The sequence below is a fragment of the Thalassophryne amazonica genome, chromosome 3, assembly GCF_902500255.1.
Source record: "Thalassophryne amazonica chromosome 3, fThaAma1.1, whole genome shotgun sequence".
In the NCBI taxonomy this organism is placed as follows: Eukaryota; Metazoa; Chordata; class Actinopteri; order Batrachoidiformes; family Batrachoididae; genus Thalassophryne; species Thalassophryne amazonica.
In genome coordinates this window covers 2,055,977-2,073,874 of record NC_047105.1, presented here as the reverse complement: position 1 = coordinate 2,073,874, position 17,898 = coordinate 2,055,977, and the positions used below count along the sequence as shown (strand labels likewise).

The window sequence follows — 17,898 nt, the reverse complement described above, 5'->3', positions numbered from 1 at the left end:
GACGAGGTCATCAACTTCACATCTCCTTGAACTTTGAGGTCACACTTTCATTTTTATTTCATTAAAATTTCAACACCAACAATAAAATGTGTTTTTCATTATAATGGAAATAAAGTCCAAGTGAAGACACAGGAAGTGATGTCATAACCACCACCCTCAGAGCTCTGGTCCCTCCTCTGGTCTGTCCACCACGTAGTACTGCTGTTTCTGGACGTGGTGGTACAGAGTCAGGTACTTGTAGACCCTGGTCATCCTCGGCACGATGAAGCTCTTTGTGAAGAACTCGCGGGTCAGGAGGCTCCGCCCCTCCATCGCTAAGACACTGTTGATGAACTGGAGACAGAAACTGAAGCAGTTGTGACTGTCTTCATCAAACCTGAGAGACAGAGACACACACAGACAGACAGACACACGCAGATACAAACGGACACAAAGACACACACAGACACAAACAGAGACACACAGACAGGGTCAGTGGTTGGCCGTGAGGTCGTCTCACCTGTGAGCTGTGTGTGGTTTGGTACCTGTGCCAGACCGTGTCCCACATGGGCCCATCAGAGAAGCGGTCCAGGTACTGGTCCCACTGGGCCAGCAGGTAGAACATGTCTGGTCTGACCAGCGGCACGCTGAGGCAGCGCTCCCAGCCGCTCTGGTCTCTGCGCACGCCGGCCCGTGTGTAGTTATAAACGACACCTGCAGCCAGAGTGTGGGGGTCAGTTTGTGTCTGAATATAGAGTCGGTGCTGAAAGCGTGATCCAGAACCTCCTGTCAGCGCCTGCTGTCCCCCAAGACAGTCCTCTGTCACAGTGAAACTGAGATATCAGAGTGCATAGACGGGACACTCAAAGATGAGCAGACACGCCCATGTCCTCTGACCCGGGTGATATCACACACCCTGGACAGTCTGTCCCTTGGAGGTGGACCCGCCTACTGAGATCAAAATTGAAAGGGTCCCAAAGACTTTTTAATTTTTCTCATGTCCCACTTTCAAGACCCAAGTCACATGATGGCTCCAGGGGACATGTCTGTCCCTGAGACAGACTGAGACAGGGGTCATGAGGTCAGTCAGAAGGAATGCAGGACAGCTGTTGATGTGGACGCCTTGTTGAAGGATTTCCTGAGAAGAAGCCCTGGGATCGACCCAGATAACTATGAAATTACATGAATATCAGTAATAAATCATTTCCTTCAGGATAAATTTGATCTTTATCTTTAAAATGATTCTGAACTCAGCCACATGGGGTGTGCAGCCAGTACATTCTGAGTGCCGGTCCCAAGCCCGGATAAATGAGGAGGGTTGCGTCAGGAAGGGCATCCGGCGTAAAACAAGCCAACCGAACTATGCAGACTCAGAATCGAATTCCCATACCGGATCGGTCGCGGCCCGGGTTAACAACGTTCGCCACCGGTGCTATTGCCCAACAGGGTGCCGGTGGAAATTGGACTACTGCTGGGCGAAGACGACGACGAAGAAGAGGAGGAAAACGTTGCCACGAACAGCGGGAGAAGAAGAAAACTAGAAGGGTGGAAATGAGAGTCGGGACTTTGAATGTTGGTAGTATGACTGGTAAAGGGAGAGAGCTGGCTGATATGATGGAGAGGAGAAAGGTAGACATATTGTGTGTGCAAGAGACCAAGTGGAAGGGAAGTAAGAGCAGGAGCATCGGCGGTGGGTACAAGTTGTTGTACCATGGTGAGGACAGGAAGAGAAATGGTGTTGGGGTCATTTTAAAGGAAGAGTATGTTAAAAGTGTTTTGGAGGTTAAGCGAGTGTCTGACAGGGTGATGACTGTGAAGTTGGAAATTGAAGGGGTGATGATGAATATCATCAGTGCATATGCCCCACAGGTAGGTTGTGAGATGAAGGAGAAAGAAGATTTCTGGAGTGTGTTAGATGAGGTGGTGGAGAGTGAACCCAAGCATGAAAAAAAAATGAAATGAAAAAAAAAAATGAGGTGGGCTTCATAGATAATTGGCAAAGCTTCTGGGGAAAACCTGGTCTTGTTAGGAGAGACGGCATCCATCCCACTTTGGATGGAGCAGCTCTCTTTTCTAGAAATCTGGCCAATTTTCTTAAATCCTCCAAACCGTGACTATCCAGGGTTGGGACCAGGAAGCAGAGTTGTAGTCTTACACACCTCTCTGCAGCTTCTCTCCCCCTGCCATCCCCTCATTACCCCATCCCCGTAGAGACGGTGCCTGCTCCCAGACTACCAATAACCAGCAAAAATCTATTTAAGCATAAAAATTCAAAAAGAAAAAATAATATAGCACCTTCAACTGCACCACAGACTAAAACAGTTAAATGTGGTCTATTAAACATTAGGTCTCTCTCTTCTAAGTCCCTGTTGGTAAATGATATACTAATTGATCAACATATTGATTTATTCTGCCTTACAGAAACCTGGTTACAGCAGGATGAATATGTTAGTTTGAATGAGTCAACACCCCCGAGTCACACTAACTGCCAGAACGCTCGTAGCACGGGCCGGGGCGGAGGATTAGCAGCAATCTTCCATTACAGCTTATTAATTAATCAAAAACCCAGACAGAGCTTTAATTCATTTGAAAGCTTGTCTCTTAGTCTTGTCCATCCAAATTGGAAGTCCCAAAAACCAGTTTTATTTGTTATTATCTATCGTCCACCTGGTCGTCACTGTGAGTTTCTCTGTGAATTTTCAGACCTTTTGTCTGACTTAGTGCTTAGCTCAGATAAGATAATTATAGTGGGCGATTTTAACATCCACACAGATGCTGAGAATGACAGCCTCAACACTGCATTTAATCTATTATTAGACTCTATTGGCTTTGCTCAAAAAGTAAATGAGTCCACCCACCACTTTAATCATATCTTAGATCTTGTTCTGACTTATGGTATGGAAATAGAAGACTTAACAGTATTCCCTGAAAACTCCCTTCTGTCTGATCATTTCTTAATAACATTTACATTTACTCTGATGGACTACCCAGCAGTGGGGAATAAGTTTCATTACACTAGAAGTCTTTCAGAAAGCGCTGTAACTAGGTTTAAGGATATGATTCCTTCTTTATGTTCTCTAATGCCATATACCAACACAGTGCAGAGTAGCTACCTAAACTCTGTAAGGGAGATAGAGTATCTCGTCAATAGTTTTACATCCTCATCGAAGACAACTTTGGATGCTGTAGCTCCTCTAAAAAAGAGAGCTTTAAATCAGAAGTGCCTGACTCCATGGTATAACTCACAAACTCGTAGCTTAAAGCAGATAACCCGTAAGTTGGAGAGGAAATGGCGTCTCACTAACTTAGAAGATCTTCACTTAACCTGGAAAAAGAGTCTGTTGCTCTATAAAAAAGCCCTCCGTAAAGCTAGGACATCTTACTACTCATCACTAATTGAAGAAAATAAGAACAACCCCAGGTTTCTTTTCAGCACTGTAGCCAGGCTGACAAAGAGTCAGAGCTCTATTGAGCTGAGTATTCCATTAACTTTAACTAGTAATGACTTCATGACTTTCTTTGCTAACAAAATTTTAACTATTAGAGAAAAAATTACTCATAACCATCCCAAAGACGTATCGTTATCTTTGGCTGCTTTCAGTGATGCCGGTATTTGGTTAGACTCTTTCTCTCCGATTGTTCTGTCTGAGTTATTTTCATTAGTTACTTCATCCAAACCATCAACATGTTTATTAGACCCCATTCCTACCAGGCTGCTCAAGGAAGCCCTACCATTATTTAATGCTTCGATATTAAATATGATCAATCTATCTTTGTTAGTTGGCTATGTACCACAGGCTTTTAAGGTGGCAATAATTAAACCATTACTTAAAAAGCCATCACTTGACCCAGCTATCTTAGCTAATTATAGGCCAATCTCCAACCTTCCTTTTCTCTCAAAAATTCTTGAAAGGGTAGTTGTAAAACAGCTAACTGATCATCTGCAGAGGAATGGTCTATTTGAAGAGTTTCAGTCAGGTTTTAGAATTCATCATAGTACAGAAACAGCATTAGTGAAGGTTACAAATTATCTTCTTATGGCCTCGGACAGTGGACTCATCTCTGTGCTTGTTCTGTTAGACCTCAGTGCTGCTTTTGATACTGTTGACCATAAAATTTTATTACAGAGATTAGAGCATGCCATAGGTATTAAAGGCACTGCGCTGCGGTGGTTTGACAGTATTGCTTAAATTTTCATTGTTACGCAGATGATACCCAGCTTTATCTATCCATGAAGCCAGAGGACACACACCAATTAGCTAAACTGCAGGATTGTCTTACAGACATAAAGACATGGGGACTAGAAGGAGAGAGCATATCTCACCCATATTGGCCTCTCTTCATTGGCTTCCTGTTAATTCTAGAATAGAATTTAAAATTCTTCTTCTTACTTATAATGTTTTGAATAATCAGGTCCCATCTTATCTTAGGGACCTCGTAGTACCATATCACCCCAATAGAGCGCTTCGCTCTCAGACTGCAGGCTTACTTGTAGTTCCTAGGGTTTCTCTTTTTGCTCTGTATGCACCACTCTGCATTTAATCATTAGTGATCGATCTCTGCTCCCCTCCACAGCATGTCTTTTTCCTGGTTCTCTCCCTCAGCCCCAACCAGTCCCAGCAGAAGACTGCCCCTCCCTGAGCCTGGTTCTGCTGGAGGTTTCTTCCTGTTAAAAGGGAGATTTTCCTTCCCACTGTAGCCAAGTGCTTGCTCACAGGGGGTCGTTTTGACCGTTGGGGTTTTACATAATTATTGTATGGCCTTGCCTTACAATATAAAGCGCCTTGGGGCAACTGTTTGTTGTGATTTGGCGCTATATAAAAAAATTGATTGATTGATTGATGAAAGAGTGGTGATAGGAGCAGACTTCAATGGGCATGTTGGTGAAGGGAACAGAGGTGATGAGGAAGTAATGGGTAGATATGGTATCAAGGACAGGAATGGGGAAGGACAGATGGTAGTTGATTTTGCAAAAAGGATGTAAATGGCTGTGGTGAATACCTACTTTAAGAAAAGGGAGGAGCACAGGGTAACATATAAGAGTGGAGGAAGGTGCACACAGGTGGACTACATTCTTTATAGGAGATGCAAGCTAAAAGAAATCACAGACTGTAAGGTGGTGGCAGGAGAGAGTGTCACTAGACAGCATAGGATGGTTGTTTGTAGGATGACTTTAGAGGTAAAGAAGAAGAAGAGAGTGAGAGCTCAACAAAGGATCAGATGGTGGAAGCTGAAGGAGGAAGACTGTTGTGTGAAATTTAGCGAGCAGGTGAGAGAAGCACTGGTTGGAGGGGAAGCAATTTTGGACAACTGGAAAAGTACTGCAGATGTGGTGAGGGAGACAGCTAGGGCAGTACTGGGTATGACATCTGGACAGTGGAAGGAAGACAAGGAGACTTGGTGGTGGAATGAAGAGGTCCAGGAAAACATAAGGAGAAAGAGGTTGGCGAAAAAGTTTTGGGATAGTCGGAGAGATGAAGAAAGTAGACAAGAGTACAAGGAGATGCGGCGTAAGGCGAAAAGAGAAGTGGCAAAAGCAAAGGAAAAGGCATATTGTGAGCTGTACAAGAAGTTGAATAGTAAGGAAGGAGAAAAGGACTTGTACCAATTGACAAAGGGACAGAGCTGGAAAGGATGTGCAGCAGGTTAGGGTGGTAAAAGATGCACATGGTAATGTGCTGACAAGTGAGGAGTGTGTGCTGAGAAGGTGGAGGGAATATTTTGCAGAGTTGATGAATAAAGAAAATGACATTGACAAATGGTGTGACAGAGGAAGATACAGAGGACAGGGTGAGATGGAAACGATTGATCTGCTGTGGCGACCCCTAACGGGAACAGCCGAAAGACAAAGAAGAAGAATCTTTAAAATGATTCGGGAACCCTTGTGGTCTCAGAACGCCTTCAGAAGGAGACTGAGGACATGCACGGTGACCAGGATCCTGATCAGCAGTGGAAAAAGGATTTGATACTTGACACATAACACGCTGTCTCCATGGAAACAGACCTGCCAGCCTGACCTCTGAACCCTGATGTTCACCTTTGTTGTTGGAGATGCCAGTGTGCAGGTCTGAGGTCCCGTCAAACGCTCTGAAAAACACACCACACACCCTTTAGAAAAGATATAAGGACTTGGTTTTGACAGATCCTGGTTTCTGAGCAGTTCTTCTTTTAGCTATCAGTCTTACTCTTAGTGTTTTTACGGCTGGTTAAAGCACCAGAACCTCCTGAAGGTTCCTGTAGATGTAACCCCCCACTGTTAGAGGAGTCTGACGCTCCTTCAGTGCTGGTTTTGTGTATCTTTACACTCTGTGTGACTAAAGATGAATCATGACGTGTCGGTACCTGTCCAGGTCGTCAGCGGTGACCAGCAGGCAGCAGGAGGTCTTGTGTCCGTCAGTCAGGGGGCAGGGCAGCTTGACGGGGGCCTCCTGCAGCCTGCTCCCCTTCAGCTGCTCCCCACAGCTCGGACACTCCTCCGGCACCGAGAAACAAAAGATGTGCTTGTGGCAGTGACTGAGCCGGATGACTGCGCTGTGCTCCATGTCTCACTCCGCCCTCACACGCCATTAGCCATCCATGTGCATCCTGAAGGTCTCGCTCTGCTCTCTGTTGCTCTTCTAGTTGGCGTAAGTCTTTGGGTTTCTCCTCCTCTGCTCCTCTGCCCAGCCAGGTGCTGAGTTCCAGCCTATCAGATGTCACCACAGCTCAGTTGCAGCCTATCAGGTTGCATGTCCTGTGAGTCACATGACTCATCTTACCTGAACTGTTTCAGGCAGGTCAACGCTGTCATGGAAATCAGTACTAACCTGCAGCTTAGTCAAAGGACAAAATATTTTATAAAGAAATCCATGAAGTCATTTTTGTCTCGTAGAAAATAATTTTTCAATTGGACGTTTGACCACAGCAACCAACCCAAACCAGAGCCCTAACCACAGCAACCAACCCAAACCAGAGTCCTAACCACAACAACCGACCCAAACCAGAGCCCTAACCACAGCAACCAACCCAAACCAGAGTCCTAACCACAACAACCGACCCAAACCAGAGCCCTAACCACAGCAACCAACCCAAACCAGAGAGAGTCCTAACCACAGTAACTGACGCAAACCAGAGCCTAACCACAGTAACCGACGCAAACCACAGCCCTAACCAAAGTAACAAACCCAAACCAGAGTCCTAACCACAGCAACCAAACCAAACCAAACCAGAGCCCTACCCAGAGCAACCAACCCAAACCAGAGCACTAACCACAGTAACCAAACCCAACCAGAGCCTTAACCACAGTAACAAACCCAAACCAGAGCCTTAACCACAGTAACCAACCCAAACCAGAGCCTTAACTACAGTAATGAACCCAAACCAGAGTCTTAACCACAGCAACCAAACCAAACCAGAGCCCTACCCAGAGCAACCAACCCAAACCAGAGCACTAACCACAGTAACCAACCCAAACCAGAGCCTTAAACACAGTAACCAACCCAAACCAGAGCCTTAACTACAGTAACAAACCCAAACCAGAGTCTTAACCACAGCAACCAAACCAAACCAGAGCCCTACCCAGAGCAACCAAACCAAACCAGAGCCTTAACCACAGTAATTAACCCAAACCAGAGCCCTAACCACAGTAACCAACCCAAACCAGAGCCTTAACCACAGTAACGAACCCAAACTAGAGTCCTAACCACAGCAACCAAACCAAACCAAACCAGAGCCCTACCCAGAGCAACCAACCCAAACCAGAGCACTAACCACAGTAACCAACCCAAACCAGAGCCTTAACCACAGTAACGAACCCAAACCAGAGCCTTAACCACAGTAACCAACCCAAACCAGAGCCTTAACTACAGTAACGAACCCAAACCAGAGTCTTAACCACAGCAACCAAACGAAACCAAACCAGAGCCCTACCCAGAGCAACCAACCCAAACCAGAGCACTAACCACAGTAACGAACCCAAACCAGAGCCTTAACCACAGTAACCAAGCCAAACCAGAGCCTTAACTACAGTAACGAACCCAAACCAGAGTCTTAACCACAGCAACCAAACCAAACCAAACCAGAGCCCTAACCAGAGCAACCAAACCAAACCAGAGCCTTAACCACAGTAATTAACCCAAACCAGAGCCTTAACCACAGTAACCAACCCAAACTAGAGTCCTAACCACAGCAACCAAACCAAACCAAACCAGAGCCCTACCCAGAGCAACCAACCCAAACCAGAGCACTAACCACAGTAACCAACCCAAACCAGAGCCTTAACCACAGTAACCAACCCAAACCAGAGCCTTAACTACAGTAATGAACCCAAACCAGAGTCTTAACCACAGCAACCAAACCAAACCAAACCAGAGCCCTACCCAGAGCAACCAACCCAAACCAGAGCACTAACCACAGTAACGAACCCAAACCAGAGCCTTAACCACAGTAACCAACCCAAACCAGAGCCTTAACTACAGTAACGAACCCAAACCAGAGTCTTAACCACAGCAACCAAACCAAACCAAACCAGAGCCTTAACCACAGTAACGAACCCAAACTAGAGTCCTAACCACAGCAACCAAACCAAACCAAACCAGAGCCCTACCCAGAGCAACCAACCCAAACCAGAGCACTAACCACAGTAACCAACCCAAACCAGAGCCTTAACCACAGTAACGAACCCAAACCAGAGCCTTAACCACAGTAACCAACCCAAACCAGAGCCTTAACTACAGTAACGAACCCAAACCAGAGTCTTAACCACAGCAACCAAACGAAACCAAACCAGAGCCCTACCCAGAGCAACCAACCCAAACCAGAGCACTAACCACAGTAACGAACCCAAACCAGAGCCTTAACCACAGTAACCAAGCCAAACCAGAGCCTTAACTACAGTAACGAACCCAAACCAGAGTCTTAACCACAGCAACCAAACCAAACCAGAGCCCTAACCAGAGCAACCAAACCAAACCAGAGCCTTAACCACAGTAATTAACCCAAACCAGAGCCTTAACCACAGTAACCAACCCAAACCAGAGCCTTAACCACAGTAACGAACCCAAACTAGAGTCCTAACCACAGCAACCAAACCAAACCAAACCAGAGCCCTACCCAGAGCAACCAACCCAAACCAGAGCACTAACCACAGTAACCAACCCAAACCAGAGCCTTAACCACAGTAACCAACCCAAACCAGAGCCTTAACTACAGTAATGAACCCAAACCAGAGTCTTAACCACAGCAACCAAACCAAACCAGAGCCCTACCCAGAGCAACCAACCCAAACCAGAGCACTAACCACAGTAACGAACCCAAACCAGAGCCTTAACCACAGTAACCAACCCAAACCAGAGCCTTAACTACAGTAACGAACCCAAACCAGAGTCTTAACCACAGCAACCAAACCAAACCAAACCAGAGCCCTACCCAGAGCAACCAAACCAAACCAGAGCCTTAACCACAGTAACCAACCCAAACCAGAGCCTTAACCACAGTAACAAACCCAAACTAGAGTCCTAACCACAGCAACCAAACCAAACCAAACCAGAGCCCTACCCAGAGCAACCAACCCAAACCAGAGCACTAACCACAGTAACCAACCCAAACCAGAGCCTTAACCACAGTAACGAACCCAAACCAGAGCCTTAACCACAGTAACCAACCCAAACCAGAGCCTTAACTACAGTAACGAACCCAAACCAGAGTCTTAACCACAGCAACCAAACCAAACCAAACCAGAGCCCTACCCAGAGCAACCAACCCAAAACAGAGCACTAACCACAGTAACCAACCCAAACCAGAGCCTTAACCACAGTAACCAACCCAAACCAGAGCCTTAACTACAGTAACGAACCCAAACCAGAGTCTTAACCACAGCAACCAAACCAAACCAAACCAGAGCCCTAACCAGAGCAACCAAACCAAACCAGAGCCTTAACCACAGTAATTAACCCAAACCAGAGCCTTAACCACAGTAACCAACCCAAACCAGAGCCTTAACCACAGTAACGAACCCAAACTAGAGTCCTAACCACAGCAACCAAACCAACCCAAACCAGAGCCCTACCCAGAGCAACCAACCCAAGCCAGAGCACTAACCACAGTAACCAACCCAAACCAGAGCCTTAACCACAGTAACGAACCCAAACCAGAGCCTTAACCACAGTAACCAACCCAAACCAGAGCCTTAACTACAGTAACAAACCCAAACCAGAGTCTTAACCACAGCAACCAAACCAAACCAAACCAGAGCCCTACCCAGAGCAACCAACCCAAACCAGAGCACTAACCACAGTAACCGACCCAAACCAAAGCACTACTCACAACAACCCAAACCACAGTCCAAACTGTATCTGTAACACACAGATCAGTGTCGGCGGGCTTATAAAACTTGCCCAATGTTGTAAAAAAGAACGCGTTGTGATAGGCATTTTAAAAACTCAGTGACGAACACAATTACAGTGTACAACACCAATCCCCCCCCCATGATGAAATCCGCGGAATTCCTTGGATCGACTGAGTTTTCACAGCCCTGTATACAGCACCAAATCACAAAGTTGCCTCAAGGCACTTCATACAAGTAAGGTCTAGCCTTATCAACCCCCAGAGCAAGAACACAGGCAACAGTGGTAAGGAAAAACTCCCTCTAATGATTTGAGGAAGAAACCTCAAGCAGACCAGACTCAAAGGGGCAACCTTCTGCTAGGGCCATGCTACCAACACAATAGACAGTACAGGAAATTATACAGGAAATTTTGGGAGATTTTGGGGGTCCATGCTAGTGTATAAAAAGGGAGGCCTGCAGAAGAAGACACCACACCCATCTCTGGATGGAACCGCACCGCAAACAGAGAGAAAAAACAGAATGAGGCATCAGAAAGACAACAAATACTGTATAATTTGTCAGCATTAAGCAACAAGAAAAACAGAAGAAATACTAAGATGATCGCTGGCCACTAGCTCTAAGCTTCACTAAAAGACCCAGACTTTAAAGTTGAGGCTGTGGCCTAGTTGAGGAGTTGATGCGTTGCCGCAGTGATAAATAAGGTTGTTGTTCCACTAAGCACAGCAGCGAAACTGTAAACCTAATAAGTGAGTCAATCAATCAATCAATTTTATTTATATAGCCCCAAATCACAACAAACAGTTGCCCCAAGGTGCTTTATATTGTAAGTCAAGGCCATACAATAATTACGTAAAAACCCCAACGGTCAAAACGACCCCCTGTGAGCAAGCACTTGGCGACAGTGGGAAGGAAAAACTCCCTTTTAACAGGAAGAAACCTCCAGCAGAACCAGGCTCAGGGAGGGGCAGTCTTCTGCTGGGACTGGTTGGGGCTGAGGGAGAGAACCAGGAAAAAGACATGCTGTGGAGGGGAGCAGAGATCGATCACTAATGATTAAATGCAGAGTGGTGCATACAGAGCAAAAAGAGAAAGAAACAGTGCATCATGGGAACCCCCCCCCAGCAGTCTAAGTCTATAGCAGCATAACTAAGGGATGGTTCAGGGTCACCTGATCCAGCCCTAACTATAAGCTTTAGCAAAAAGGAAAGTTTTAAGCCTAATCTTAAAAGTAGAGAGGGTGTCTGTCTCCCTGATCTGAATTGGGAGCTGGTTCCACAGGAGAGGAGCCTGAAAGCTGAAGGCTCTGCCTCCCATTCTACTCTTACAAACCCTAGGAACTACAAGTAAGCCTGCAGTCTGAGAGCGAAGCGCTCTATTGGGGTGATATGGTACTATGAGGTCCCTAAGATAAGATGGGACCTGATTATTCAAAACCTTATAAGTAAGAAGAAGAATTTTAAATTCTATTCTAGAATTAACAGGAAGCCAATGAAGAGAGGCCAATATGGGTGAGATATGCTCTCTCCTTCTAGTCCCCGTTAGTACTCTAGCTGCAGCATTTTGAATTAACTGAAGGCTTTTCAGGGAACTTTTAGGACAACCTGATAATAATGAATTACAATAGTCCAGCCTAGAGGAAATAAATGCATGAATTAGTTTTTCAGCATCACTCTGAGACAAGACCTTTCTGATTTTAGAGATATTGCGTAAATGCAAAAAAGCAGTCCTACATATTTGTTTAATATGCGCTTTGAATGACATATCCTGATCAAAAATGACTCCAAGATTTCTCACAGTATTACTAGAGGTCAGGGTAATGCCATCCAGAGTAAGGATCTGGTTAGACACCATGTTTCTAAGATTTGTGGGGCCAAGTACAATAACTTCAGTTTTATCTGAGTTTAAAAGCAGGAAATTAGAGGTCATCCATGTCTTTATGTCTGTAAGACAATCCTGCAGTTTAGCTAATTGGTGTGTGTCCTCTGGGTTCATGAATAGATAAAGCTGGGTATCATCTGCGTAACAATGAAAATTTAATCAATGCTGTCTAATAATACTGCCTAAGGGAAGTATGTATAAAGTGAATAAAATTGGTCCTAGCACAGAACCTTGTGGAACTCCATAATTAACCTTAGTCTGTGAAGAAGATTCCCCATTTACATGAACAAATTGTAATCTATTAGATAAATATGATTCAAACCACCGCAGCGCAGTGCCTTTAATACCTATGGCATGCTCTAATCTCTGTTGGGAAAGTGTAGTGACACGGACCCACAACAGGGGGCGCAAATGAACGGTCAATAGATGAGCCAAAAAGTAACAATTTAATGTTGTGAATGTGCACAACGAACATACAGACAATCACAGAATATCATAACAGTCAATACACAGAGGTGACGTGTGGGCAGGCTCGAGGATAGAAGACGTCTGTCCTGAGCAGAGCCGGAACCACACAACTTCCGCCGCCCCAGAACCTGGTGAATACTGGAGCCGCCAAGTCCCGAATTCCCAGGTGATCACCGTCCCCGACTGTCGGATCTGGTACTGCTGGCGAAGAACAAAGACAGTCAAGTGTGGGTGTGTGTACACCCAGTAACAACAACGGTGGGAATGCCACCTCAACCGATTGTCTAACCGTATAACGAGATCGATAAGCCCATCTAAATCCCGCGGTTCCTCCTTAGCTACCAGCTGCTCCTTCAGAACCAATGACAGTCCGTTTACGAAGGCGGCGCGGAGGGCAACGTTATTCCAGCCGGACCTCGCAGCCGCGATGCGGAAGTTGACTGCATAAGCGGCTGCGCTCTCGCGTCCCTGTCTCATTGACAGTAGCACGGTTGAAGCGGTCTCTCCTCTGTTAGGCTGATCAAACACTGTTCTGAACTCCCCCACAAACCCAGTGTATGCTGATAACAACCGTGAGTTCTGTTCCCAGAGCGCCGTAGCCCAGGCGCGTGCTTTACCCCGAAGCAGAGCAATCACATAAGCTATTTTACTAGCATCTGACGCGTACATGACGGGATGTTGTGCGAAGACGAGCGAACACTGCATAAGAAAGTCCGCGCACGTCTCCACACAACCTCCGTACGGCTCAGGAGGGCTTATGTATGCTTCAGGGGATGGTGGGAGGGGTTGTTGAACCACCACTGGAACGTTTATATCCTGCACAGGGTCGGCAGGAGGACAAGCTGCAGCAGCGCCCTGAGCGCTCGCCGCCATCTGTGCGGAGAGAGCCTCCACCCTGCGGTTCAGGAGGATGTTTTGCTCAGTCATTTGATCCAACCGAGCCGTAAAGGCGGTGAGAATGTGCTGCAGCTCACCAATCACGTCTCCTGCAGACGCCTGCGCTCCCTGCTCTCCCATTGGTCGTTCAACAGCCGGGTGACGCCCCTCGGAGTCCATGACGCTGGCCGAGATATCCTGTTGGGAAAGTGTAGTGACACGGACCCACAACAGGGGGCGCAAATGAACGGCCAATAGATGAGCCAAAAAGTAACAATTTAATGTTGTGAATGTGCACAACGAACATACAGACAATCACAGAATATCATAACAGTCAATACACAGAGGTGACGTGTGGGCAGGCTCGAGGATAGAAGACGTCTGTCCTGAGCAGAGCTGGAACCACACGACTTCCGCCACCCCAGAACCTGGTGAACACTGGAGCCGCCAAGTCCCGAATTCCCAGGTGATCACCGTCCCCGACTGTCGGATCTGGTACTGCTGGCGAAGAACAAAGACAGTCAAGTGTGGGTGTGTGTACACCCAGTAACAACAACGGTGGGAATGCCACCTCCACCTCTCACTCAATACTTGCAGCGCGTCCTCAGAGGAAAAAGAGTGCCGTATTGCACAGCCTCCACAAAAGGACCGGAACTCCTGCAAACACAATAAACAGATTCTCAATATTTCCACAAAGGCTGAGGATATTACCTCCTATGAAGTATGATATCTCGGCAACGAGGTGGAGATGACGTCTGGTCTTTATGGAGTGAGATGATGTTGAGTAGATGGATGACAGCTGTCAAGAGGTAATGAGTGACAGCTGTCACCCCCGGCTGTGTCCATGGCGGCAGCGCCCTCTCGTGCCTGAAGCCCACACTTCAGGCAGGGCGCCCTCTGGTGGTGGGCCAGCAGTACCTCCTCTTCTGGCGGCCCACACAACAATCTCTGTAATAAAATTTTATGGTCAACAGTATCAAAAGCAGCACTGAGGTCTAACAGAACAAGCACAGAGATGAGTTCACTGTCTGAGGCCATAAGAAGATCATTTGTAACCTTCATTTGTAACCTAAGATAGCTGGGTCAAGTGATGGCTTTTTAAGTAATGGTTTAATTACTGCCACCTTAAAAGCCTGTTGTACATAGCCAACTAATAAAGATAGATTGACCATATTTAAGATCGAAGCATTAAATAATGGTAGGGCTTCCTTGAGCAGCCTGGTAGGAATGGGGTCTAATAGACATGTTGATGGTTTGGATGAAGTAACTAATGAAAATAACTCAGACAGAACAATCTGAGAGAAAGAGTCTAACCAAATACCGGCATCACTGAAAGCAGCCAAAGATAACGATACGTCTTTGGGATGGTTATGAGTAATTTTTTCTCTAATAGTTCAAATTTTATTAGCCAAGAAAGTCATGAAGTCATTACTAGTTAAAGTTAAAGGAATACTCGGCTCAATAGAGCTCTGACTCTGTCAGCCTGGCTACAGTGCTGAAAAGAAACCTGGGGTTGTTCCTATTTTCTTCAATTAGTGATGAGTAGTAAGATGTCCTAGCTTTACAGAGGGCTTTTTTTATAGAGCAACAGACTCTTTTTCCAGGCTAAGTGAAGATCTTCTAAATTAGTGAGATGCCATTTCCTCTCCAATTTACGGGTTATCTGCTTTAAGCTGCGAGTTATACCACGGAGTCAGGCACTTCTGATTTAAAGCTCTCTTTTTCAGAGGAGCTACAGCATCCAAAGTTGTCTTCAATGAGGATGTAAAACTATTGACGAGATACTCTATCTCCCTTACAGAGTTTAGGTAGCTACTCTGCACTGTGTTGGTATATGGCATTAGAGAACATAAAGAAGGAATCATATCCTTAAACCTAGTTACAGCTCTTTCTGAAAGACTTCTAGTGTAATGAAACTTATTCCCCACTGCTGGGTAGTCCATCAGGGTAAATGTAAATGTTATTAAAAAATGATCAGACAGAAGGGAGTTTTCAGGGAATACTGTTAAGTCTTCAATTTCCATACCATAAGTCAGAACAAGATCTAAGATATGATTAAAGTGGTGGGTGGACTCATTTACTTTTTGAGCAAAGCCAATTGAGTCTAATAATAGATTAAATGCAGTGTTGAGGCTGTCATTCTCAGCATCTGTGTGGATGTTAAAATCGCCCACTATAATTATCTTATCTGAGCTAAGCACTAAGTCAGACAAAATGTTGTGAAAGTGTCGTGACACGGACCCACAACAGGGGGCGTTAATGAACGGACAATGGATAAGCCAAAAAGTAACAATTTAATGTTGTGAATCGCACAACAACGTACAGACAATAACAATATGGTGGACTGTCAATCATACACCAGGTGACGTGTGGGCAGGCCCGACGATAGAAGACGCCTGGAGAGAGAAGAGCTGGATCCCCACACAGCTTCCAACACCAACGGAGCTGAAGAACACCGGAGCCGCCAAGCCCTGCGCCCCAGGTGGCCGCTGTCTTCAGCAGTCAGACCCGGTACTGCTGGCAGAGAACAGAGACAGTCCAGATGAGTGTGAGTTCGCACACTCAGTAATCCCACAGTCTGTATTAAGTAAAGGAGGGAAAACCTCCACCTCCAATCACACACACTCGTGCAGCTCCTGGTCAACCACTTATCTGGGTTGGGGTGTGAGGCGAAGCCGTCGCTGTCACACCAAACGCCAATCCCTCAGATAAGGACACACTCCAGGAAAACGGCTGCAACAGAAGTTCAGGTTATTACACACAAAGTGTCAGTCAGCAGAGAAATTACCTGAATGGTAGTTGATTTCTCGGCGAGGAGGTGGAGTTGCAGTCCGGTCTTTGTAGTGGTGGTGATGGGTGACAGCTTGTGTTGATTAATGACAGCTGTCACCTCCAGCAAAGCCGACGCCCTCTCGTGCTTGAAGCCCGCACTTCAAGCAGGGCGCCATCTTGTGGTGGTGGGCCAGCAGTACCTCCTCTTCAGCGGCCCACACAACACAAAAGGTCTGAAAATTCACAGAGAAACTCACAGTAACGACCAGGTGGACGATAGATAATAACAAATAAAACTGGTTTTTGGGACTTCCAATTTGGATGGACAAGACTAAGAGTCAAGCTTTCAAATGAATTAAAGCTCTGTCTGGGTTTTTGATTAATTAATAAGCTAGAATGGAAGATTGCTGCTAATCCTCCGCCCCGGCCCCTGCTACAAGCGTTCTGACAGTTAGTGTGACTCGGGGGTGTTGACTCATTCAAACTAACATATTCATCCTGCTGTAACCAGGTTTCTGTAAGGCAGAATAAATCAATATGTTGATCAATTATTATATCATTTACTAACAGGGACTTAGAAGAGAGAGACCTAATGTTTAATAGACCACATTTAACTGTTTTAGTCTGTGGTGCAATTGAAGGTGCTATATTATTTTGTCTTTTTGAATTTTTATGCTTAAATAGATTTTTGCTGGTTATTGGTGGTGAGAGGAGTGATCAGAGACCACCGATGCAAGAGGCATGATGTCAATATTCATGAGAGCAATACAATGTGCGAGAACCAAATCCAGGGTATTTCCACTAATGTGTGTTGAGTCCTGAATACATTGCTGAAATCCTAATGCATCCACAATTTCCATAAATGATTTGCAGAGGGGATCAGAAGGCTTATTTATATGAATGTTAAAGTCACCAATGATCAGCATGTTATCTGAACTAGTTGTCAAGTTAGAGATGAATTCACCAAATTCATCTAAGAATTCAGATTATGAGCCAGGGGGGTTATATACAATGTCAAAATAATACGGCTGATTTTTATTCTTCTGACCTTGGCAATGCGTAATATCCTGAGCAGAGCGGAGAATCAGATGCTCAAACGAGTTAATATTTGTGACCCCCAACAGCTAATAAGCTAAACCTAGATTTATAAATAAGAGCAACACCCCCGCCTTCTGTCGCATCATGAGGGATGTGACTAAATATATATGCCAGTGGGCAGGCCTCATTTAAGGGGCGGACAGCTGTAGGTTTAAGCCAGGTTTCACATAACCCAATCATATCTAAGTGATGATCCATAAGTAGATCATTAATCAACAATGATTTGAGGATAGTGGTCTTATGTTAATGAGACCCAGACTAAGGACCTCGGTGGGGTTGACAGATGGACTGTTTGGATTTAGGGGTGGTTCCAGAGTAGCACATATAAGATGCCTGTAAGTAGGTTTAGGTTTGAGACATTGCATGCGGGTTGTAGGTAGCAGACACAAAATATTTGATATTGTTGGAACAACCATTGGGCCATCCTCAAATTCAACATCATCCAATATAGTAATGGGTATTAAGCTTGCAAAGCACATCCCTCAATGATTTTATGGACACAT

The 17,898-nt window shown here is 45.6% G+C and overlaps 1 protein-coding gene across 2 annotated transcripts; it reads right to left on the bottom strand.

Moving 5' to 3' along the window:
- Positions 1 to 81: 81 nt before the first annotated feature.
- LOC117507861 (MKRN2 opposite strand protein) lies at positions 82 to 16,184 on the bottom strand. Of its 2 annotated transcripts, XM_034167644.1 has the most exons (6): positions 16,174 to 16,184; positions 15,951 to 15,952; positions 6,322 to 6,611; positions 6,017 to 6,066; positions 525 to 693; positions 82 to 376 (listed from the first exon to the last, which is right to left on the bottom strand). In XM_034167644.1, exons 3-6 carry the CDS (start codon positions 6,519 to 6,521, stop codon positions 157 to 159), a joined length of 639 nt encoding a protein of 212 aa, XP_034023535.1. In that variant the 5' UTR covers positions 6,522 to 6,611; positions 15,951 to 15,952; positions 16,174 to 16,184; the 3' UTR covers positions 82 to 156. The 2 variants fall into 2 exon arrangements, with proteins under 2 accessions (XP_034023535.1, XP_034023534.1); XM_034167643.1 differs by lacking the exons at positions 15,951 to 15,952; positions 16,174 to 16,184 and having other exon boundaries at positions 6,322 to 6,750.
- Positions 16,185 to 17,898: the final 1,714 nt, after the last annotated feature.